General features: G+C 37.8%; 2 protein-coding genes across 2 annotated transcripts; one reads left to right on the plus strand and one right to left on the minus strand.

Moving 5' to 3' along the window:
• Positions 1 to 250: 250 nt before the first annotated feature.
• On the minus strand, positions 251 to 3,807 carry LOC137726050 (thaumatin-like protein 1b). Its single transcript, XM_068464910.1, has 4 exons — positions 3,593 to 3,807; positions 2,788 to 3,478; positions 766 to 868; positions 251 to 639 (listed from the first exon to the last, which is right to left on the minus strand). The coding sequence occupies exons 1-3, from the start codon at positions 3,651 to 3,653 to the stop codon at positions 796 to 798; spliced, it is 825 nt and encodes a 274-aa protein (XP_068321011.1). The 5' UTR covers positions 3,654 to 3,807; the 3' UTR covers positions 251 to 639; positions 766 to 795.
• Positions 3,808 to 9,530: 5,723 nt separating this feature from the next.
• LOC137726523 (auxin transporter-like protein 2) lies at positions 9,531 to 13,895 on the plus strand. The gene is made up of 8 exons (XM_068465457.1): positions 9,531 to 9,842; positions 9,934 to 10,119; positions 10,285 to 10,397; positions 10,534 to 10,717; positions 10,828 to 10,925; positions 11,586 to 11,793; positions 11,967 to 12,224; positions 13,352 to 13,895. The coding sequence occupies exons 1-8, from the start codon at positions 9,684 to 9,686 to the stop codon at positions 13,619 to 13,621; spliced, it is 1,476 nt and encodes a 491-aa protein (XP_068321558.1). The 5' UTR covers positions 9,531 to 9,683; the 3' UTR covers positions 13,622 to 13,895.
• Positions 13,896 to 22,803: the final 8,908 nt, after the last annotated feature.

Consider the following 22,803-nt stretch of genomic DNA (forward strand, 5'->3'; position numbering starts at 1 on the left):
ATAATTAATGAGTTTATCTCATTAATTATTGGTTGTGTTTCAATTGCCACATCACATTATACATGAATGTGGTTAAAAATTGAGTTCTCCCTAACATTACTTTAACATAACAACAAAAGGTACTTTTATTTAGTGGTTCTTTCCCTCTTTTGTTAATCAGTAGAGATAACACATTTCTTTCGACTAAAAAAAAAAACATAACAGAAAGTAACTTCTCTTTTTGGGTCACCCGCTTTTCATCTTGTTATATTTGAGACGGGAAGTTTTAAGGCCCAGAAAGCCCAAGATGCCATGTGCAACCTTCGATTCACGTTTGCCATCCAATCGTGGCAACTGCACAAGTGCATCACAAAAATTTGCAGCTTTTCAAATGAGAAATTCGGAGTTTCTCCCAATATTACACTGAACTTTTGAAGTAACAAGTCATCAGAGGCAAAATTCGAACAGTCCTATGTATACATGACTTCATAGGAGTGATCAACTACACAAAACTTATCTACAAGATTTTTGTGGGACGGTGGAATTTTTTTCCATTAATCCTTACCAATGAACTAATAGCAAATGCAACGACGACGGTCAGGCGGAAAGCTAGTCATCGACCTTTGCACCTGCCCAGCTGGGATTTGTAACACTACCTTCCTGAAAATGTGAGCAACAAGGTTATTCATAAGGCACGTAAAAGAGACCGAAACTGGAAAGACCAAATATGCGCTGCTGCACATGCAGTAGAGGCTGAATGAACGATTAGAGGCATCCAAATCTGACCTGTGGAAGCACCCCGTGCATGTTGGCTCCTTAGAAGTACATCATGGTCTTGTTAACCAGTGGTAGTGGGGCCCCATCTTTTCGAGCTCCCAACACCTTTAGACTGAAAGTTCCAAACAGGGCACCAGTTATGTCACGAAGCCTTACTCAATTGCGTAACATGACGAACTCAACATATCCAGAAGGTATTATAATAGACGAAATAACAGAGTTCTTTTAACCGTCTGAAGTACAATGCAGTAAGTTGCAGCTTCAAGAGGAAATGTAAGAATACAAACAAAATCTTCCAGATTACAGCCAGTAAAAGAACAGAGCAAACACGACTTCAATAAAAGAGAGTAAACGATCCTAAGGGAAAATGTGATGAAGCGAATTTGAATACGAGTAACATTGAATCTCAGACAACCAATGGTGTAGTTGCATTGTTTTTTGGGTTCATTAATTTTGATGCTCAAAGGGTATATAGGTCTCAGTGTCTTCCTCACGAACACTAGTGCAACCGTGCAACACGTCAGACTTTTATTGGGCTTACATCTATTAGGAGTCCTAATTGATTAAGAATACGGGATAGGAAGTAATAATTGATTATCCAGGATTACTTGACGGTGAAGTAAAGAAATAATTAATGGGAATATCCATCCTATTAGGTTGTGGATTCTAGAGGTGCTAAATATATGTACTAGGGTTTTCTTTAAGGGCAAGAAACCTAATACTCTCACGTATAAATATAAGGCCTAGGTCCCCACTCTTATACACAATATTCTAGCACAAAAACCTACCCCATATAGGAGTGCATAAGGCGTGTAGAGAGAGCGGAAGATCTTTGCTGTTCGTGATTCATCCTTGTGCTTCAATATAATGGCTTCTCAAGGTTTGTACTTTTAGTGTGCATATTATAGATTGACTCACACAATCTCCAAATCACAAATAAACAATAGACAGGGCACAAGCGTACATCGCCAATTCATAAAGGTAAAAAATTCAATCAATTTACCGCAGATATCGCAGCGCCGGTTCATTATATCAAGTACTGCCAAACCAGACACAAATAAACAAAATGATGCATTTGTCTCAGATGCAGAAAGTTCTACATGTAACTACAACGTCTAAACCGTATTATACTTTCTGCTGTACTGACAACATTGTCAACATAAAAGTTAGAGCTTAAACCCTAACTAACCAACTAGTTTTGTTCACTTAGAAACAACCCCACTTCTACTTCCAGCTTGTTGTCCGTCTTTAATTTTATTTTATGTTCTTGTGGCATTGAAATAACATATTGCTACGTTTTCGAGGCCGCCAAAAACGCTGCCATTAGCTCTAAGCAACCTTTGGCGCATGAAAAGGTGCAAATTAGTGAGCATGCACCCCGCACCTTCAACATCCCATCTCATTCCACAGCTCCAATAATTCATGGAAATAATTTAATTATATCCTAACAGGCCCTTTCCAGAGGGAACCGCATTTTTTGAGTAAAAATGGGGACTACTTGTAGGGCCTACTCTACGTCGAACTTCAACGATTTGAACAATCTATGTTGTAAGTCTCGATTCATAGATCATCCTTGCAAAAATTCAATTTAATCCGAAACCATTTGTCTATTAAATTATCACAATAAAATTTCATTGTATCTAGGAGAACAAATTATTCGTTAATTTCTTTGAATTTAATTAGATATATCAAATATTTCCGATTTGGCTAATATTTTGTAAGGATGATCCATGAGATCCAACTTAAAAAATAAACAGTGAGCCCACAACAAATCCCCAATTAAAAAGATAATGGGAATCCCTTCCAAAGGCCTCCTATATCCTAAAACCCTAAACATATTAGGTTATAATGACGTTTTTTTTTGATAGTTTGACCTGTTATGTATACTCGATCCTGTTATCCCATCGTGTATAGCATGAGCAAATTAGTTGTATTAAAGCACTTATTAGGCTAACACATTTTACAACCAACTATATCGTATTTACTTCTTCTAATCAAAACACATTCCATGTATAACACAAAAAAGGTTACCTTGTATAAGGCAAGGGGCAGAAAATGATGACGTAGTCGGCGGAGGCGCACGTGTACGTACTCGTCTTGTCGTCGTACGCGTAGCTATACGAGCGTGGGCAAGCATGCTTGAAAAACAGCGAGTACGCCGACGGTTGACACGTGTCGGGCGTAGCGTACGCCTCACTACAACAAAACTGCGGATCCCCAAACGCCTCGCACGCGCTCCTACACGCCACGCTCCCCCTTCCGCTCTCACGCACCCTCAGCGCCCTAGGGCACTTGCCGTTCAAGTCGACGAGGCACCCAGTCGGACTGCATCCCCCTCTTGTACCTCCACGTGGCACCACAAGCATCGGCAAGTTGTACCCGTCCACCAAGCTGACGTCATAAAAATCCAATCCGTTGTCGCCGTTGAGCGTGAACTCGGCCAACGTAGCCGGCGGTTTCGCGCCACCTCCGACACACTCGATTTTTCCCGAGCCGCAATCGGCTGTGACGCAGGAGAAGTTACCGGGCGAGTATCCGGTGCATAGAGTCCGAGCCCAGAGCCGACCCGACCAAGATTTGGGTACGGAAAGGGTCCGGGACTTGCCGGGCTTAAGCGCGAAGCCGGTGGGGGATAGCGGAGCCGTGTTGGCGCCGGAAAGTATGCCGGGCCATACTTCGTAGCGGCACTTGTTGACTAGTTTGAAAGAAGCTGAGTTCACTTCTGCAAGAACCAAAAATTTTTAAATAAAAAATGAAATTTTGAGAATTGGGTTTTGATATTCATGGGAAATTATGAATTGGGTCGGAGAGAGAATTTGAATTTAGAGTTAATTACCTGAGAAGAAAGAGAGGGCGACGAGAGCGACAAGAGAGGCAGAGAGTAGAGGACGATCCATCGAAGAAGAATGCCAAAGAACTTTACTTTTCTTGCGAGGGGAGAAGGCAGAAAGCAAGAAGATGGATATATATTTTTTTTCCTTTTATTTTTTATTTTTTGTTTTGCTTTTTGGGTATTTTTGGTTAAAGAATTGGAATGCTATTGTGAGTTGTGAATTTGAGCAATACATTATTATATTTGGCTTGTGATTATCCATTTTTGGTGACATTTTTAAAGCACCATCGCATCAGTCTGCTGTCTTCGTGTGCACAATGGACCAATGTGCTAGGTGGGAGAAATTTGTATGAAAATGAAGGGCAACGTCAAAGCGATAATGTCTCGAATAAATTTATAAAAAAAACAAAAATAATTCACAAATTTATTTGAGATACCACCATTTTATCATTCTTGATTTATGTAAGTCATCGTTGGTTTTGTTGATAAATTGTGCGTGTGTGCGTGTGTTGGTTCAACCAGGCTTTGAACATTTGGTATTGTCCGGGACCCAAAAAAAACAGAAGAAGAGAGAAATGGAGTTGTGAGAGAAACAAGCATCAAGCGGCACATGGTGTGATGATACGAGAGGATTCTGTAATCTGCATATATGACATATCTCAATTAGTAAATGCCACATTCATTCATTCACTACCCAAATAATAAATACAAGTCACTTTCTGTAAGTGGTTTAAGGTCAATTTTTATAATCAATGATGGTATTTTGATTTTGAGTTAGCCCAAGCGGTTGGAGCATATATCTGAACATAATGGACTGGCCGACAACTCAGTTGATCAGAGACCTGAGCTCCGGGCAAGTTAGTGCAAAGGCCCAAGGGCCACTGGGTAGGGCACTGGGCGGGGTTGCTGTGGGTGCGCAGAATAACGAGAGATGATCTTCGCTAGATCCTTTTTGTGAGAATTCTGGGATCCTCCAATCATATCCACTCATCGTACATCGGAGTGGTCAATTTTTGTCAGGTACTATTTATATTCAATTTTAAATAAAAAATTTACAATACTTTTTTACTACAAAATATACGATGAACCAATGTGATTAAAAGATCGTCAAAATCCTTACAAAAAGTATCCTGCGAAGATCCTCTCGGCAGAATAACGAGAGAAATGTTGCGCGGGAGTAGCATTATAAATCGCACTGGAATGATTTATTTCACACTTGGACCACTAATAACTAGATGATCTCAGCCGTCCAATACATTTCTTTTTCATGGGCTGTGTATCACATGCCAATTTAATTAGGCTTCACGAAATGGCCTATGAAAATTTGGGTCTTGGGCGTACTGAATTTAGTTTCATAGTGTTATATTACAAGAAATTTAAAAGCTAGAAAAATAATTTCTCGCTCTTTTATCCTTTTGCACTACTTCTTTTGTTTCTATCCACGTGATTGAATTAAGAGAAGGACAAGAAATGGGAGTGTGGATTTTTTTTTTCCACCTTAAAAAGTGATCAAGGTGGAGTATTTCTAATTTGGATAAACTATCGTTTTATCTCAACGATCGATGATTCTCAATTACTTCTTCTTCTTCAGTAAATTAAGGTCACAAACTATATTAGAATACGAATGTGGATTACCATCTAATTTTTCAAGCTTCCTAATTCCATTGATCCAATAATTATAGTTTGGACTGCAAGCCAAAATGGACAATGTTCTTGCACAAACCTTTTGTATCTATGTTAAAAACCACTAGCAGCATCATACCAAATGTACGATTGTGTATAAATTTGTCACTTTGGGCCAAAAAATTCAAACTAAAAGGCCATTACTTAGCTTAGAGACTCGGCTGAAAACAATATAAAGAGTCTATTCAACAAAAATATTAGATCCAACATACCGTTATACTTTTCATGGTTGTGCAATGTCAAATTGCAGCTTTAATGTGTTGCCCACAGCCCAAGGTGGCACTAAAGTTGTACACGTTTTCTTTTAAAGGGAGGGTTCTTTGGCTCCAAAAATTGTTCTCAGAAAGGAGGGCCATAAAGCCGATCGACCATTATTGTGTTTTGGATATTATGTTTTCTTCAATTCAATTATTTTGCACCAATAATAATAAAATTTGACCCACTTCTTGTATTTTGCTAATGGGGTTGACCATATTTTCAATTGATCGTTAGCACAAAACCAAGGGACCCACTTGTTCTAGTTGAATTTCAGGTCAATATTGTAGGGTTTCCAAAAAGCCAAGGATGTTCTCTGATGAGCACAACAAGACAACCTTATGAATTGTTCATGACCAGAACAAGAACAAGAAAAAGAAGAGCAAAAGTTTGACCAATTATGGAGCTTTAATCATTTTGTAAGGATAATCCGTATGTAAGAGTTTAACTAGCATATTTCCCTTAATCTTGGAAAGAAAAAAAACAGAAGAAAACCACATTCATGCAACATGTTTTCTGCTCATAGAGATACAAAGATTAATGAGGTTATTGTACGAGAACTGTTATTAGTATTCCAAAAATCTCATTTGGCACTTCAAACTTTATATAATTAAAAAGAAAAATACACTTAGAAAGAGTGTATAATGAGATTTTTGAAATGTTAATAACAATTCCCTATTGTATTTGGAGGGAATTGTTCTCGTGTCAAAATTTTAGATAAATTGTTAATCATGTTGAGTTTTGTCATAAGGTGTGATCAAGATTTTTCGTATTTCGAGACACATACTTAGCTAAGTACTTACTTGATATGATAGTATGTTAACCCAGTTCTTGCATAGTTGATGCAACATGAACTAAAAAAGGTTCAAGAAATTATTGTTCATGATAGGCTGACTTAAGCTACAAGGACCTGCTCGCGTGCTAAGAAACTTTACCACTCTTTGAATTACTTAGTTGCCAATTTTGGTGTTCCTCAACATTTTGAAAGATTTGGTTTCTTCTTAATCAGCATTACTGATTAATTAAATCAATGATATGGCTTTTGTGTTTTGGTCCCCAACCTTAAAGACTCCAAAACATTTCTTGGCAACAAAATGCATAGCAATTGACATGCTTTGTCTCTAGATTTGTCACACATGTGACGCTTCAAGAGAGGAGAATTTCAGAGACAAAATTAAAAGGGATAAACATGCTTTGTGCCTTTGTCTGGGTTTTAGCTTCTCGTCGCACTAGCTATATGAATATTAGAATTAGTCTGAGTCGGTAACCTGAGATAATGGACATGCTTATACGAATAGTGAATGCTAAACACAATCGAGCAAGCACGGTGATCTCACGATTGATGAATTCAGTAATATACATCGATAACTGGCAATTGTGACCTGGGATGTCTTATCGGGCACTTGGCTGGAGTTTTTTGTTAATTTCACATAACAAAACTATAATGGGCACCTAACTAGGGCATGATTTTTGATCTGATGTTGCTTTCAAACATTCTATCAAACCAGTACTCGACTGCTAGCACTGCTTGTTGATCTGACAGGGGAATGCAAACCCTAGATATCCATCTGCATACAGTACTCCTAGATCTCAAATCATATGATGAACAGCGGATACCATCATAGGGTCCGGATGATAAGATGCAATATGTGAGAATAATCTTGTAGAATATATGCAGAATCATATGGTGCCGGGGGCTCACAGTCAAAGGAGACACAAGTCACAGGGAATGTTTCTGGTCCTAGAGAATAGAAAGCATGCCCAAACAAAGAATAAGATGTACGTGGGTGCCCAACAAAACCCATGAATATGTTGCCCTGCACCCAAACAAAACTTTTTACACCTGATGAATAACGTGGTGTGATTTCTTAATATCAGTAGCATATGCATAAATGGGTTTTATCATCATTTGGTGGAAGATAATCAATAATCTCTCCAGGTGACTGTTGTTCGAATTCAAAATCTTCACACTGCTTTGGAAAGGGTGAAAAAGTTGAGAAAATTATATATGTTCTTGGTGTAATATTATTATTGATAGTTACCGAAATTAATGTTTCTCAATTGGTTAAAACACTGTAATATATATTTCTTAATATTCCTTTTTTATTTTTCGTTTATTTAATATTAGTCTTTATGTGTTTTGTTTTTGTTATGCATTATTCAAGCATGGTTTAGGAAGGCTGTCTGTTTCAATTCACATGTTTGTGTTAATGGGGAAATTAAAGGACGGTCAAAGAATCTCATTGACGTCTCAGAACCTGATATATATGTTCATATGCTACAATACTTTGCTGCTAGGTTAGCCAGCAATTTGGTAGGTCATCACGGGGTGCAATATATGCCTAGTTTTCTTATATTTTGAGTAAAATACATCAACTAAATAAAAAAGGATCTAGTTGGTACGTAGTTCCTCTTGCAAGTACAAAGAGCTGAAAAATAAAAAAAAATCTTATACAGAGTCTAGACATATTACAAATCAAAGGTTTGTGTTCTTCCATCAAACGCTTTACGTATTATATTGTCAGACTAATAGAACATATATTCAAATAGGTAGGTTGTTTTTACTTTGCTGGAGAAGGTCTTCCGTTCAAGTCATTTAGCTCACAATTGTTGAATAATTAACTAAATTAAAATAGGTGATAAGCTATTTATTAATCTAGAAATATACTTCTCGTCTCATGTTAAAAGAAGTCTTAAGATATTAATCCCCGCAAGCCATTGAGAAAAATGCAGCAGTACTTAACTAATTAGGAGTGATAATATAAAAGGAGATGCTGTTTTCCAAGCGCATGCACATGATGCAGCAAGAAAAACTGTGGAGAGTGGTTTTTATATTGGCTACATATTTTGTCCACAAAGTGAATTATCTCGTGAAATCAATAAGGAACCATGTGAGAGAGATTGTGGAGTGAGTAAATAAGTAAGTTTCGTCAACTGCAAAGAGGTGAGATTTCCAGTTGGAATTTGGACTTATTTTAAGAGTAGCAGCGGTGGTGGTGGTGGTGGGAGTGGGAGTGGGGAGGTTCTGTTCTCGAGTCTACCACACCACACCAGAAAACAATTGAGGGAGGAGGAGGTTTTGAGGTTTGCCAATAGCAGCATAAGAGCCATGTGAAAAAAGCAGCTTTCTTCTTCTTGTAAAGAGACCACGCCCGTTTGGCTGCAATCATGTGGTCTACTTTGTTATAATTTCCCTCCCTTCACTCTTTCCCTTGCCCCATGTCCACCCCCTCCCTAAGCACCTTGTTCTTCTACAACAAATATGAAAAATAAATAAATAAATAAAATTTAACACTACTTGCATTTTGGGTTTTACCATCTTACCCTTTACCAAACCATATCTTTGCTCATTTTAATTTCCTTCTAAAAGCACTTCTAAAAAGTAAGTACTTTATCCAATATTGGCTCTCCAATCTCAATGAATAGTAAGAAATGCATCCATGGGTACATGAGAGAGCACATTCCACATGTAATAAAATGTAAACATAAACTAGTTTCATGTAAGTTAACATTAGCTTCATGCAATGTGTTACAGAATGAAAATGTAGACATAAACCAGTGTTATGTAAGTTAACATTATATTTAAGAAAATGTGTGTAAAGAAGTTGTATGGCATGAAGGGGATTATGGATAGTAAACAAGGTGATTATGTAACTAAACAAGTGTAATAATTATCTAGCCGGCTCGGGAAGCGGGTAGACCCGCTCGTGCGGACAAGCCACTCACGCTCCACATAATTAATTAGTTTAAAAACAAAATTTTGATTAACTTAACACCACATATTAATTAAATATTATGAACTAAACAACAAAAATTCCCCAAATTTTAATTACCAAAAAGGGCCCGAGAACCATCAGATTTCGTCAAAGCCACCCACAAACCCCCAAAAGGGATTTACTCTCCTCTCAAAAATACCTCTCACAAACATACAGACTGAGAAAACGAGGAGAGAGAAAGGTAGAGGGGAGGGAGGGAGGGAGGGAGGGAGGGAGGGACTTTCTCAGGCTTCGAGAACCAGAACCCACCTCGTGTCTTGTATATATATACCCCTACCGTCACTCAACTTACCCACCATTCAAATCAAAACCGACCTCACTCCTGCACTGAACAAATAACAAAAACCCAGTTTTTAGTTCAACCCATTTGAGAAAAGGCAATGGAGTCATCAGATAAGGTGGTGGAAACAGTGATAGTAGGAAATTATGTAGAAATGGAGGCAGATGGGAAGGCCAAGAGCTTCAAGAGCAAGCTCTCCAAGTTCTTCTGGGATGGTGGGTCTGCTTATGATGCTTGGTTCAGCTGTGCTTCTAATCAGGTTTGTGAAAAGTTTGTGTTTTTGTAGGAAAGAGGTTATCTTTATTTTTATGTTTGTGATGTGTTTGTGTTAATGTCTGTGTGTTTTGCAGGTGGCTCAAGTTCTGCTTACTTTGCCGTACTCGTTCTCGCAGCTGGGAATGCTCTCTGGGATTCTCTTCCAGCTTTTCTATGGCTTGCTGGGCAGCTGGACTGCTTACCTTATTAGCACACTCTATATCGAATACAGAACAAGAAAAGAAAGAGAAAAGGTTGATTTCAGAAACCATGTCATCCAGGTACAAATTTCAACTCACTCTCTATTCATAAATGTTTCCAATAACGCGTCGTCTGATGTTATGTTGCTAATAATGTGAATCTTTACGACGTGCTCCAGAAAAGTTTTTTGGCCAAATTCTGATATGGGTTTTGATTTTGGTGTCAAATTCTTTTATGGTGATTAGTGGTTTGAAGTTCTTGATGGGCTGCTTGGGAAACACTGGAGGAACGTGGGGTTGGCATTTAACTGCACATTTCTTCTGTTTGGATCTGTCATTCAACTGATAGCTTGTGCAAGGTACCCAAGCATCTCTGACCCCTACCTTTAATTCCATCTCCTTTTTTAAATCAAATCTCCCACAAAATATGTAATTTTTTTTATTAATTTCCATGCAACTGTGGGCATCTTTCTAAATGTTGCTGTTAATTTGCAGTAATATATATTACATAAATGATAATCTGGACAAGAGGACTTGGACTTATATCTTCGGAGCTTGCTGTGCCACCACTGTCTTTATCCCTTCATTTCACAACTACAGAGTTTGGTCATTTTTGGGCCTTGTTATGACCACTTACACTGCTTGGTACCTTACCATTGCCTCCTTCCTCCACGGCCAGGTAAATAAATTTGGTAACTTTAACCACCTAATTACCCGACAAAAACTCCGTACGTGTTCATTGCTCATGGTAATTTCTGTGTAGTAAAACTGTGAAAATTTTGATGCTAGGTTGAGGGAGTGAAGCACTCTGGTCCGACTAAGGTGGTGCTATACTTCACTGGGGCCACAAACATTCTCTACACTTTTGGAGGACATGCTGTTACTGTGTAAGACACAACCCTCAGATATTGGGTTTTATTTCTTCTGCATTTTAATTTATGTTTTACACATTTAATTAAATCTTAATTTTTCAACATCAACCCAGACCAGGACAAACTTGAAATGTAGTAACCAAATTACACTGTTTTTTAAATGCTGATAAAAGAAAAACCCATGTCTTTTTTTTTTTTTTAATTTACAAAATTTACACATGTTTATCTAATTTTTTTAATTTTTGATACTATTTGATGGGACAAAAATAAGCAGAGAACAAGGGGCTTAACGTCATTTTGAAAGTGACTAAACCTTCTGTTGTTGGGGACATGATCTAATGACCAATCCTTTTCAAGAAAAATCACATAACGAAAAGCTCATGGTACTATTTACATTAATGAAAAGCTCATAGTGTTGTTTACTTTAACGAAAAATCATATTTTTACATTAAAAAGTCAATTCTGATACTATTTACTTTACCTTTTATTTTGTCTTTTTCGTTAAAACTTAAAACTTTTAAATCATTTTCATTAGTTTTCTTAAAAATCAAATCTTCTTGTTTCCCCTACACAGTATTTAGTTATTGACCACTATCTTTTAGAAAATGATTATTAATTGTTGATGATGATGAATTTTATTTGATTAATTTTGGTGGGGGGCAATTGGATATGCAGGGAGATCATGCATGCGATGTGGAAACCTCAGAAGTTCAAGGCCATATATTTATTTGCTACCCTGTATGTGCTGACATTGACCCTTCCCTCTGCATCAGCAGTGTATTGGGCATTTGGAGACTTGCTTCTTAACCACTCCAACGCTTTCGCTCTCCTCCCTAAATCTCCCTTCAGAGACATGGCTGTCATTTTAATGCTCATCCACCAGGCATGTACACATACACATAACTCATTACGCTTTTCCGTCACACTTATGTTGTAAAATCTGACTCGTTGTGGTCTAGATTCACGGTTTGAAACAATTTGACGAGAGAACATTTTCTCAAGTGTTTATTGTTGAATTCGTGTGATCTAAATTATGGGTTTTGATGTGTGTTGCAGTTTATAACATTTGGGTTTGCATGCACACCACTATACTTTGTGTGGGAGAAAGCCATAGGCATGCATGAATGCAAAAGCTTGTGCAAGAGAGCAGCAGCAAGACTGCCTGTGGTGATCCCAATCTGGTTCTTGGCCATCATCTTCCCATTCTTTGGACCCATCAACTCGACCGTTGGATCACTCCTAGTCAGCTTCACAGTCTACATTATCCCAGCCCTGGCCCACATTTTCACATACAGATCAGCTGCTGCAAGAGAGGTACCCCATTACACCCTCACACATGCATTGAATTTACAAATTTACCACCTTTAGCTGCATTGCATTTGCATAGCATGTATGATGTCCAAATCTGCAGCACCAGATTGAAAATTTTGACCAAAAAAAACAAAAAAGCCATTAATCAATAAGATAAACATTAAAAGAAAAAAAATTTAAGTAACAAAAGAGAGAGAGAGAAAAGAACAGAGAGGTAGCGTGTGGTCACAGTCTAGCAGACCAGACCCGGCTATCTCTCCTTCATATTTTAACCTGTAAATTGTATGATCAATTTGGATAGCTGGGGAATTCATTATTTTCTACTTTCGATTTCTTAATCCAAGAGAAAAAGCAATAAATAATAAATATGAATATGTGTGTGCGTAGAGTTCAGAAAAGGCACGAGATTCTTGCCGCACCAATGGGCCAGAATATCGGTATCGTACCTGATTGCATTGATGCTCCTTTATCTGGGGAGGGAACTGAATCCTCTCCTGAGCTCAGGATAGGATCCTCCTGAACAGCCCATTTAGGCCATTGAAATTTGATCTAACGGCTTTAAATAGGAGACCCCTTTAAAACTATAATAATTGCAGCCGTTGATTCAAGTTTGAACGGTTCGGATGGGTTGCTCATGAGAATCCCCATCCTGAGCTCAGGAGAGGATCCAATTCCTCTGGGGAGTACTCTGAAAATCACGAACTGGGTTTTTACTTTTATTGATAGTTGATGCATTGCATGTGCCGTCCTCTCTGCACGGTTAAATACCCAGATGCCGACTGTATGTGGACCCTTTGCGTTCAAGCAGAGGTTCTTCTCTAGGGTAAAATCTCTTTGTTGGTTACCGGTACCAATTTACAGTATGTGGTTTAGGATTTACGCCCATAAATTCCTAAACCCTAGCGGTCTATACTTTGGCATTATCGATCATGTGACAGTTTTAGGGTTAATATGTCTATGTTTTGCTAATACCAGTCTCCGGCTCCTTTTTGTGTAACTGTGTATACAGTGTTTGTTTGTTTTTTTCTTTTTTGGATGACATGGCATGCTTAAGTCGGATAGAGCAACAAGCTTTTTGCAATGGTTTTTTAACTAGTCACAATTTGAGTAATGTTTTTGTGATGCTGCAGAATGCTGTGGAGAGTCCACCAAGGTTCCTAGGAGGATGGATAGGATCATACACAATCAATGTGTTTGTGGTGGTGTGGGTGTTTGTAGTTGGATTTGGATTCGGTGGGTGGGCGAGCATTACGAACTTTGTACACCAGATCGACACGTTTGGCCTCTTCACCAAGTGTTACCAATGCCCTCTGCCGCCGCCGCCCGCGATCTTCAACACAACCTCAGCTCCTCCTCCTCTCCACCACCCTCTGCCTAGCAATCACTCCCATACCCCATAATTCATCCACTCCCACTTTTGATTATTCCGTCCCAAGTAGTAGGCCCCAATGGACACAACAGACTTAGAGTTGAATGTGAAAACCCATGGAGAGAGATGTTTGTGGCCTAAATTACCACTTCCACCCCTTCTAAGTACACAACCCCTATTTTTCTCTTTAAATTTTCTGCCTTGGTTGTTTAGGGTTTAGGGTTATTGCCATGAGTCAAGTAAAAGGGGCAACAAAATGTATGAAATATTTTGAACTTAAATTTCTAATCTTCGTTATACAATGATCAACTGGTTGTCCTTCATGTCCTTATTCGGATTGCACTACCATTTCATTAGAAACTTTTGATTCCTTTCAAGTTTCAAATTCGGAATGGTATTTCGTTACGGTTTCTTAAAAAAAAAAAAAAAAAAAAAAAAAATCTAATGATGAAAGAGGTCTATAACTCAAATGGTTTAAAGCATTATTTGTATACGTCTGAACTTACACAATGGATTTCATTTTATCTGGAATACCGCCTTGTAAAAAATAACGAAATGAATCTAGTGTGACAATGTGGAAAGAGGATAATCATGGATGCCAATTATGAAAGTGAAACACATACTAGGGCTACGGCTATCATGAAGGCACCTTCACGAACTGCCATGACTCATGAGTACGCTTAGTTACTCTTTTTTCAAAACAGAATAAGTTGAAAAATGAGCAGTACAAGAGGAAGAACTAATGATCAAAATGTTTATATCCTCCCATTTTCCCTCCATTAATAACATGAAATGAATTATTTACAGTACCTGAGATCTTTTTAGATGTAATTTGTTAAAGAGAAATATTAAGGGGACTTTCACTTAAAAGTAGGATTATCTATAGACTTTTTGCCACCTCAGAGTCTAAAATCAATTCCCGAGCCAATATTATAAAATATTGTGTAAAAACATGAGGTGACAGAAGGTCCATAAAGAGTTTCACTTTTGAGAATGTCAACTTAGCATTTCTCTTTATTAATTTGAACATTACCCTACTGTCATATAATCAGATTTAATGGAGTTGACACTTTAACATAAGGTATGTCTACAATAAATTGAGACACATAATGCAAGAGTTATAAATAGATAACAACCTTCCTTCATCTTCACAACCCAAAACCAATGCGATACATTATGGTGTAATGTTCTCTCGTATGTCTTATGTTGTCATGAAAATACGTAGAATTCGGACTATTTAATCAAACGTTTTAGTAAGAATCAACTCAATTTAGGGTTTAAATTCACAATACTTTGAACCTTGAACCACCACTATCATGAGTAATGTTTGTTTTTTTGTCATAATTATGATGTAATAAAAAGCATACATCTCGTCTCGAAATTTATGTTTATTTATTTTACAATTTGGAAAATATTATTTCAAGGGCATTTTGGTCATTTTAAAATTTGATTTTGTGTTTGGAGGTGGGTTTAGAATAGATGGATAGAGCAAAAAACGTTTAGGCGCAAATTGTTCGCGAATCGGAGTTGAAACGAAGAAATTACAAGCGTCCAAAGTGAGGGGCATTTTGGTTCTTTGCACTTACCATAAATAATATGTTCCTGTTTTGGTACTTGATAGAAATAGAACTATCCATTTCAGGAAAGCCAACCTAAAACCCAGACCACTGACCTGCGACTCTTACCGACCGTTTCCCCTTCGAATTTTCCAACTCAATTTCCTGTCTCTCCTGCGGAATTAGTCGGCACCACTTATCCAAAATTGAAGCTCTCACTTCCCCTACAAAACCCAACCTAGAACCATCCCGATATATCACCCCACGCAGTGGTGTAAGGCCGCAATTTTTTAGGGTTACACCGGCCCTATTCTTTTTCAGGCAGATAGACTACGTGACGACCAACGCCACCATCTGAAACTTGTAGCCCATCATTCCAAGAGTAAAACTTGACCAACCCCTGACTTCGTGGTAGGTATAAAAGTTGTTCCTTCTGTTGAGTGATACATGCTTACAAAATTTTGTAGGATTTAGAGTTGGTTGGAAATTTGAGTTTTCATTCGCCAGAAACCTCCGCGCATTGAAGGGACCAAACCAGACCTGGGTGTAAAAGAAACGGCCAGGGCGGGGCTGGGGATAACATATTTTAATATAGGAATCGAACCTAACCCAGGCCAAGTCCACGGGTCTTTGTTTCTTTTTTTTTTTTTTTTTTTTTTTTTGCGAAACTACCACCTTCCTTGACGTCTTTGCCTCCATCCGCCGAGGCCATGCCGTCCTCTCCTTTGACGCCGAATCCCTCAAGCCCCTAGAGTCTCAATCCTAGGAATCCCAACCCCTTAACTTATCTGCCTTCATAGTGAAAAGCTAAGTCCATCACGATCATAAATCTGCAAAATCCGCATGAAATCGAAAAGGGTATAAGCAATGCAAATTGCCCATCAGACACCAACCCCAAATACAAAAAACCCAAATCAAATAATGCAAAACAATAAGAGGAAGATGAATTGTAAGGTTGATCAGCACCTTCACCATAGCCGAGCCAGTAACACAGAGAAACCGGTCCGCCGTCAAGCTCCGGTTGATGGTTCGAACTTGGTAGCCTTCTGATGGCTCGAGCTACCGGAAAGACTGCAACTTTGAATTCATTCCCTGGAAATCGTACATCCGCACGGAGTAGTCGTAGTTGCCGGAAACAACTCGAGACCCAGTTTGATCGACGGCAAGGGCATAAACGACTTTTGCATGTCCCTTGAGAACAATCTCATTGCTCACCAGAATCCGAAACCTGTTTTCGAAATTCACCTCCGAATCGGAATCGGAATCATTCATATTGTGGAAGACTAAGAACATAGGAAAATCGAGAGATGAGTGGGAGGAGAACTGGAATCTCGTGGTGCTGATGATAAGGGTCTTCGTTGAGAAGGAGAATCGAGAGATGGGTGGTGCAACGGCTGCTGCGGTTCTGAGATTGATGTCGTCGAGGTCAAGGAGGAGAAGACGAGTAACAGAGAGTATGTGGGTGGGAGGAAACGAGATACAGACTGGGCTGGGCCAATAGACAATAAAGGGTAATAGGCAATGAACGGTCCGGGCCGGGGGCACGTTTTCTCTAATCTCTAGAACCAACCCGCCCCATTATTTATCAAGAACCGGCCCACCCCGCCCCGTTTTGTATTTGTAATTTTTGGACCCGCCTCTAACCACAAAGACCTGCCCCGACCCTTGGGTCCAGGACCCATTTGCCCACCCCTAGTAGTGGCGCGTGAAGAATTCAGGTGACTGGATTTTAGGCATATGGGTGTTCGTGATGCCTTAAGCCCATATCCAATGTTTGTTTATTGAAACTCAATGTGAAGGTTCAATTATTCAGTTTTTGAGTTCATTGTATCGCCATTCAATTTTCGTAATTAACGATAATTCGACAGTTGAATAGTCTCAAAATTGGAATATGATGTTTTTAGGGTTGACAGAGCTTAGTTGGTTCATCATGATGATGTTTCGATCTCTGTTGAGATGTCTGTATCAATTCACGTGCATGTATCATTGTGCCTCATTTTGTGTGTCATTCTTGAAAAGATTTCTAAGTGGAGTGTTGTGTACAATATTAAGTTTTATAAGAAGTATTGTTGGCTCATTTCATGTGAGGTCTCAGTGGCGTGCACATCATTTTGCGTGACGACTCAATTATGTTGATTTTGAAAGTGCGTCAGGCTCTGGATTAGTGATTTTAATATTATGTGATAAATATTTTGCCTATGAAAATCCCCATGTTGGTATACTTTGTGGGTATAGCATGCATTTATAAATGTGTTTAATGCCAATCATCAATTACTTTATGAAATGTATAGATATGTATGTTTGAAAGGTTTGCAAACTAAGAGGGCTAGTAGTTGACTGAATCCTGGAATACTTTCTTTATGATTTCATGTGTGGATCTTAAATCCCTAGTGTATTACCTTTCTTTCTGATTTCATGAATGCGTCTAGAACCCTACTAATACTCAATGTATGGATACCATTGAGTGCGTCTAGATCCCTACAATCTGCTCGATTCCATTGAGTGTGTCTAGAACCTTTCATCTCTTATGGATTCCATGGAGTGAGTCTGGAATCCTACTTCTCATCTTGTGTATTAGTTCTGTTCGATTCTTTGAGTGCGTTTGGAACGTGGAACATTTGTGATTTATGCTAGCCTACCAGCCGTATTATTTTATTATAGATATGAAATAGATGATTGAATGCCTGTGTGGATCAATTGGATGCTTGGGTAGATCCAATCGAGATTTGTGAGTGAGATTTTATATATGCAAGGGATTTTATGAAATGTTTTCTATTGACATCAATTGACTTTTAATTCACATATCTCGTATTATTATCACTCACCAAGCTTCGTAGCTTATTTGGGTTTTTGCTTTGGGTTATGCACTATTTCCAAGGTGTAGGGCTGCTACCATTTATTGTAATTTTGTTTCCATTAAATACCTAATGTACATTATGTATAAGTCCTAGCTAACTCTATGTATTATTATACGGCTACTTTTAGTTGTTATGTGTTGATCCTGAGCGTATCTCAGAATCGAGGTGTGATATACATTCTGATAACCAACATTTTAACAATAACAATCTAATCAAAATTCACAATATGACAATAAAAGTATTTGTATTGTGAATGTGGATTGTCATCTTAGCTAGTGTAGACAAATCACAATATAGGACCACAACATAGGAATATGCATAAAATATTTAGTTCAATCGATTGCATATTCTTGACCGATTTCCTTTGATTGTTTTGGTCATTCAACAACTTAGCTTGTGCGTATGTGGATTGTCTTCTTTGAGCTTATGACATTAACCTAATAGATTCTGTTGTACAGTTTCCAGCATATCACTTTTGATTTTAAATTTCATGGGATTCCAAATGCAACGCCTCCCACTTTACGCAGACCTTGAAAACGAAAATTCATCTAGTAAAAGCACTTTGCATGAAGCATGCAAGCTATCCAGCAGTCACCGAATATTGCTGAAACAGCTGAAAGCATCTCTCTTTTTCTTTTTACTCAAAATTCTGCATTCCCAGCTCCCGGTAGTTTCCATGATTTGGAAAAAAAACCCTGAGCCACACACAAAGACAAAACCCTAAACAATACAGATTAAAGGAACATGAAACAAAAAAAAAAAAAAAAAAAGTGTGCCTGACGTAAGGGAAATTATGATACAACTGACAAGGCTGCATGCATTGCTGCATTTTATTTTTTATTTTTTGGTTGTGGAGATGAAATATATTGGATTGGTGGGTGTGGTGTGAGAATCTAATAATCTAAAAACTCTGATCGCAGAGAGAAGTGTCGGAGAAGAGAGAGCTACAAAGTTCACTTTTTTTAGAGGCCATATGTGTAAAAACATTAGATTAGCTTGCGGCCCCCCATGAAAAACAAAAGCTTTGTACCTTTTCAGTTAAAAGTCCTAATTTTTTGGTTCTTTCTTTACATGGTTTTGTTCTTGCTTTATTCGCTAGAGAACAAGACAATGATTCAATCTGGAAGACATGCAAGCTTGGTGATATATGAGTAGAGATTATTGGTGGAATTTGGTCCATAGGTTTTCTAAAGTCGACATTATTTATTTATGTATGGTTACCAACTTACCATAACCTTTTTATCCCCATAGATCTAACTTGATGTAACTTCTAACATGCATAGCTAGCTACCGTGAAAATACAATAAGATGAGATATCCCATATTCAAGAGAGCTATCAGACGTAGTAGGTGTAAGACTACCTCATTGTGTATGTCAATGGTTTGTCGATCCAGTCACTTGATCCTTTCGAAACATGATAATCAAGTGATCTTGCAGCCCTAATTGAGCAAGAATCGTGGAGTCTTAATTTTGTCGAACTAAATGAACTTTTTTTTCGCATGAAGAGAAATGTTAAGAAGACTTTCTAAAAGTGGAACTTTGTACTCTGCCACCTCACAGTTTAAGGATAAATCTCGTGCCAATATTATAAAACAGTATGTCAAAATATGAGGTGGCAGAGAGTCCCACTTTTGAGAGTCTCCTTAGCATTTCTCATAATATTAGTATGCTGAGGTGTACAAAGTCAAGGGACTTGATAAAATTCTAAAAATAAAAAGGTTTTAATCAAAGAATAGTGGTGGACAGAGACCACATCTAAAGTCTCCATATATTCGAACAATTTGAAAGGTTTCTTTGGTAGGGATATTTTCTTTATGGCATTTAATCTGTTTTATGCTAAGAGAAATGCTAAGGAGACTCTCTCAAGAGTGGGACTCTTCATGGACTCTCTACCACCTCATGTTTTTGGTTCAACGTTTTATAATGTTGGCAGAGGATTAACGTTAAACATGATGTGCCAGGCAGTCCATGGAAAGTCTCATTTTGAGAGAGTCTTCTTAGCATTTCTCTTAGCCCAATTTAGTTTAGTGAGGCTTGGTGAAGACAAACAAATGCAACTTAAAATGCTGGCATATGATTAACGTTAAACTGTGAGGTGGCAGAGAGTTCATGAAAAATCTCATTTTAAAAGAGTTTTCTTAGTATTTCTCTTATAGTTCAATCCCGTTCGGTGAAATCAGGTAAAGGCAAACAAATGCACCTTAAAATGATAGTGACTTTTAAATCTCAAAATATTTATTAAACATTCTCAAACATAAGTCAAACATAAGAAGTAAACGTCTTTGCACAAGCCCATAGAACATGTCAACCATCCTGTTTGGTCTAACCATTGCTCTCTATGGGCCTAGAAAGATCACACTTTCACGAAGTTAGTATGCGGGCGTCCAAAACTATACGAGACATTGACCCAAAAAAATTCTATACAAGACAAAATACATAGGCTAATTCATGTCAAATGCTTTGATGGATAGTTTTAAGAAAGGCCTTTGGACCGATGTTTCCATAGCAATACCCAGATGCGGTGGGTGAAAATTTCTGGGTTTTATATATTTTTTATATTAAAGAAAAGTCTTTTTCAGTACAAGAGTTATCAAAATGCAAGACATTTGACGTATCATAGAAATTGAGTTATTTGACATGTAACAAATTAAAAGAAAGAAGCAGCGTCTAATGAAGAAAGTGATTGCAGAATTGAAAATTTCAGAGTTAGAAGATTAGTTGCCGCTATTATATTGCGAGAGTTTATGTTCTAGACTTTTTGAGTAACTCGACAAGGAAAAAAACAAAGATGAGTCAATTTTGACAAATCTGGATTTTTAGTCTCAAGACTTCTTTTCCATAAATTAGGGGTCTATTGTCGGTATTATGAATTACCTGAGACTTATTTAACAAAAATCTATATTTCGAATTTTACCTGTTTTAGGAAATCTTTGGGAATTAATTATTCTTATTTTATTTTTGGGTTAAGTCCGGATAACTACCCAATTTTTTGTAGAAATCCTAAATTGGTCTTAACTTTTTAAAACATTCAAATAACTACCCAAAGTTTAAAAAAATGGACTCTTTTTTTTATTTTATTATTATTTTTTTTTTTGTCAAAGGTAAATTTTATTACCAACAGGACAAATTTATACATAAGAAGGTCCAAATACAAATGAAGCACAAAGCATAATGATGGACCTCCCACACAGCAAAGAAAGCCCAACCCAAAACAATGATTTGAGCCCAAAACACAAAACAAAAACCTAGCAACCTACTATCCCAGCTGCCGTTGGAGCACCTCGAACCGAGCAAACTCCAACCCGGCACCAGCTAATACCTCCAAATGACACTGAAGATCAAGCCACTCCAAGCCACAAAATTGTAAAATAAGCAAACTTTAACATCCACAAGCAACCACAACAAAGATCGAAACCACAAAACAAAGGAAGCCAGTGGAAAATTACATCCCACAAGCAATGAACCCGAGAACGGCAAACACAAGGTGGTGGTGTGGACACCCGAGTCGGAGCTCTAGACACCCAATAAAGTTGCGAAACGCTATGGAAAGAGGTGGTTGCAGATCGGGACAGTTGTGGAACTGAGGGATGAAAACTGGGACTTTCCGATCTTGGGCTAGTTTGGGGAACGATGAAAATTGGGCTGGAAACCATGGGGAAAAGCAGGCAGACAAAGACAGAAGGAAATGAAAACAAAAAAGAAAAGGGAGTGCCCCCAACCCTTGCCTTGGCGAGGGTCGACGGCTAAACTACTTGACGAAATTTGAAAGCTCACACAAGCAGTGAGAAAGACTCTCACGAAACGGAGAGAAAGGCTCTCACGAGGAGAGAGAAAGTTGCATTTCAAAACTAAAAAATGGACATTTGTTAAGTTCACTATCATTAACAGATGACATAGACAAATACGAAAGCGTGTTTTAAGTCTCAAGTCATTTATGAGGCATTAAATCTCAAAACCAATGCAATGAGCTAAGTGGATTTATGGTTTAACTTGGTTAAAAGTGGTCGATTTAGGGGATTACAACTCCAAAGACAACGATTAGTGAAAACCTACTTCAGTATCTACCTCATTATTTAATTCTAGTAACGTCATCACTTAATGTTGGCAAAGTCTTCACTTAATGTCAGTGACCTAACAAATGTCTAACTTTCAAAACGTTAGTTAGTTATTTAAAATGTTTAAAAGGTTAAGATTAACTTGAAATCATCCTAAAATGTTGGGTCGTTATTCTTACTTAACTCTTTGTTTTACTTTTGAAGCTATAGTTATATAATCAACTTTTTAGGGTTGTATTTTAATAATTCATTCGTATTATTATCAATAGACTTTAGAGTTTTTTTCTAATTTTTTTTGAATTCCAAATTAGAATTACTAATGAACTTCAATTCATTCGATCCTACTTATCTGGTATCATGAAAGTTGAGTGCACTAACCCAAAAGGTGAGGGAGTAATTGAAAAGAATAAAAAATATTTGACTGACAAACGAAAAACCGAAAGTAAAAACATTACCCGAAATTGGTCCAATAATCTTCTGAAAATGATGAAGCTTTCTCATCGTGTCTTTTATCATTTCTTTCACCTTTGTATGAAACTTCAAAGAGAGATAAGAAGAAATTTTTTTATTGTGAATTTCTGATTGTTGTTTATGTTTGGACCTGATTTTGTCACTATTGGATGCACTATCTCCCTTTAATCCTTTGGGCGAAATACTATAAAAGGAAGAAAAATTCATGGACCGACCCCATCGTCTCCATCATGTAAGAACAACGAGATCATCCCAAGGACGCCTTCGGCATCC

This window comes from Pyrus communis, chromosome 2 (genome assembly GCF_963583255.1).
Source record: "Pyrus communis chromosome 2, drPyrComm1.1, whole genome shotgun sequence".
NCBI lineage: Eukaryota > Viridiplantae > Streptophyta > Magnoliopsida > Rosales > Rosaceae > Pyrus > Pyrus communis.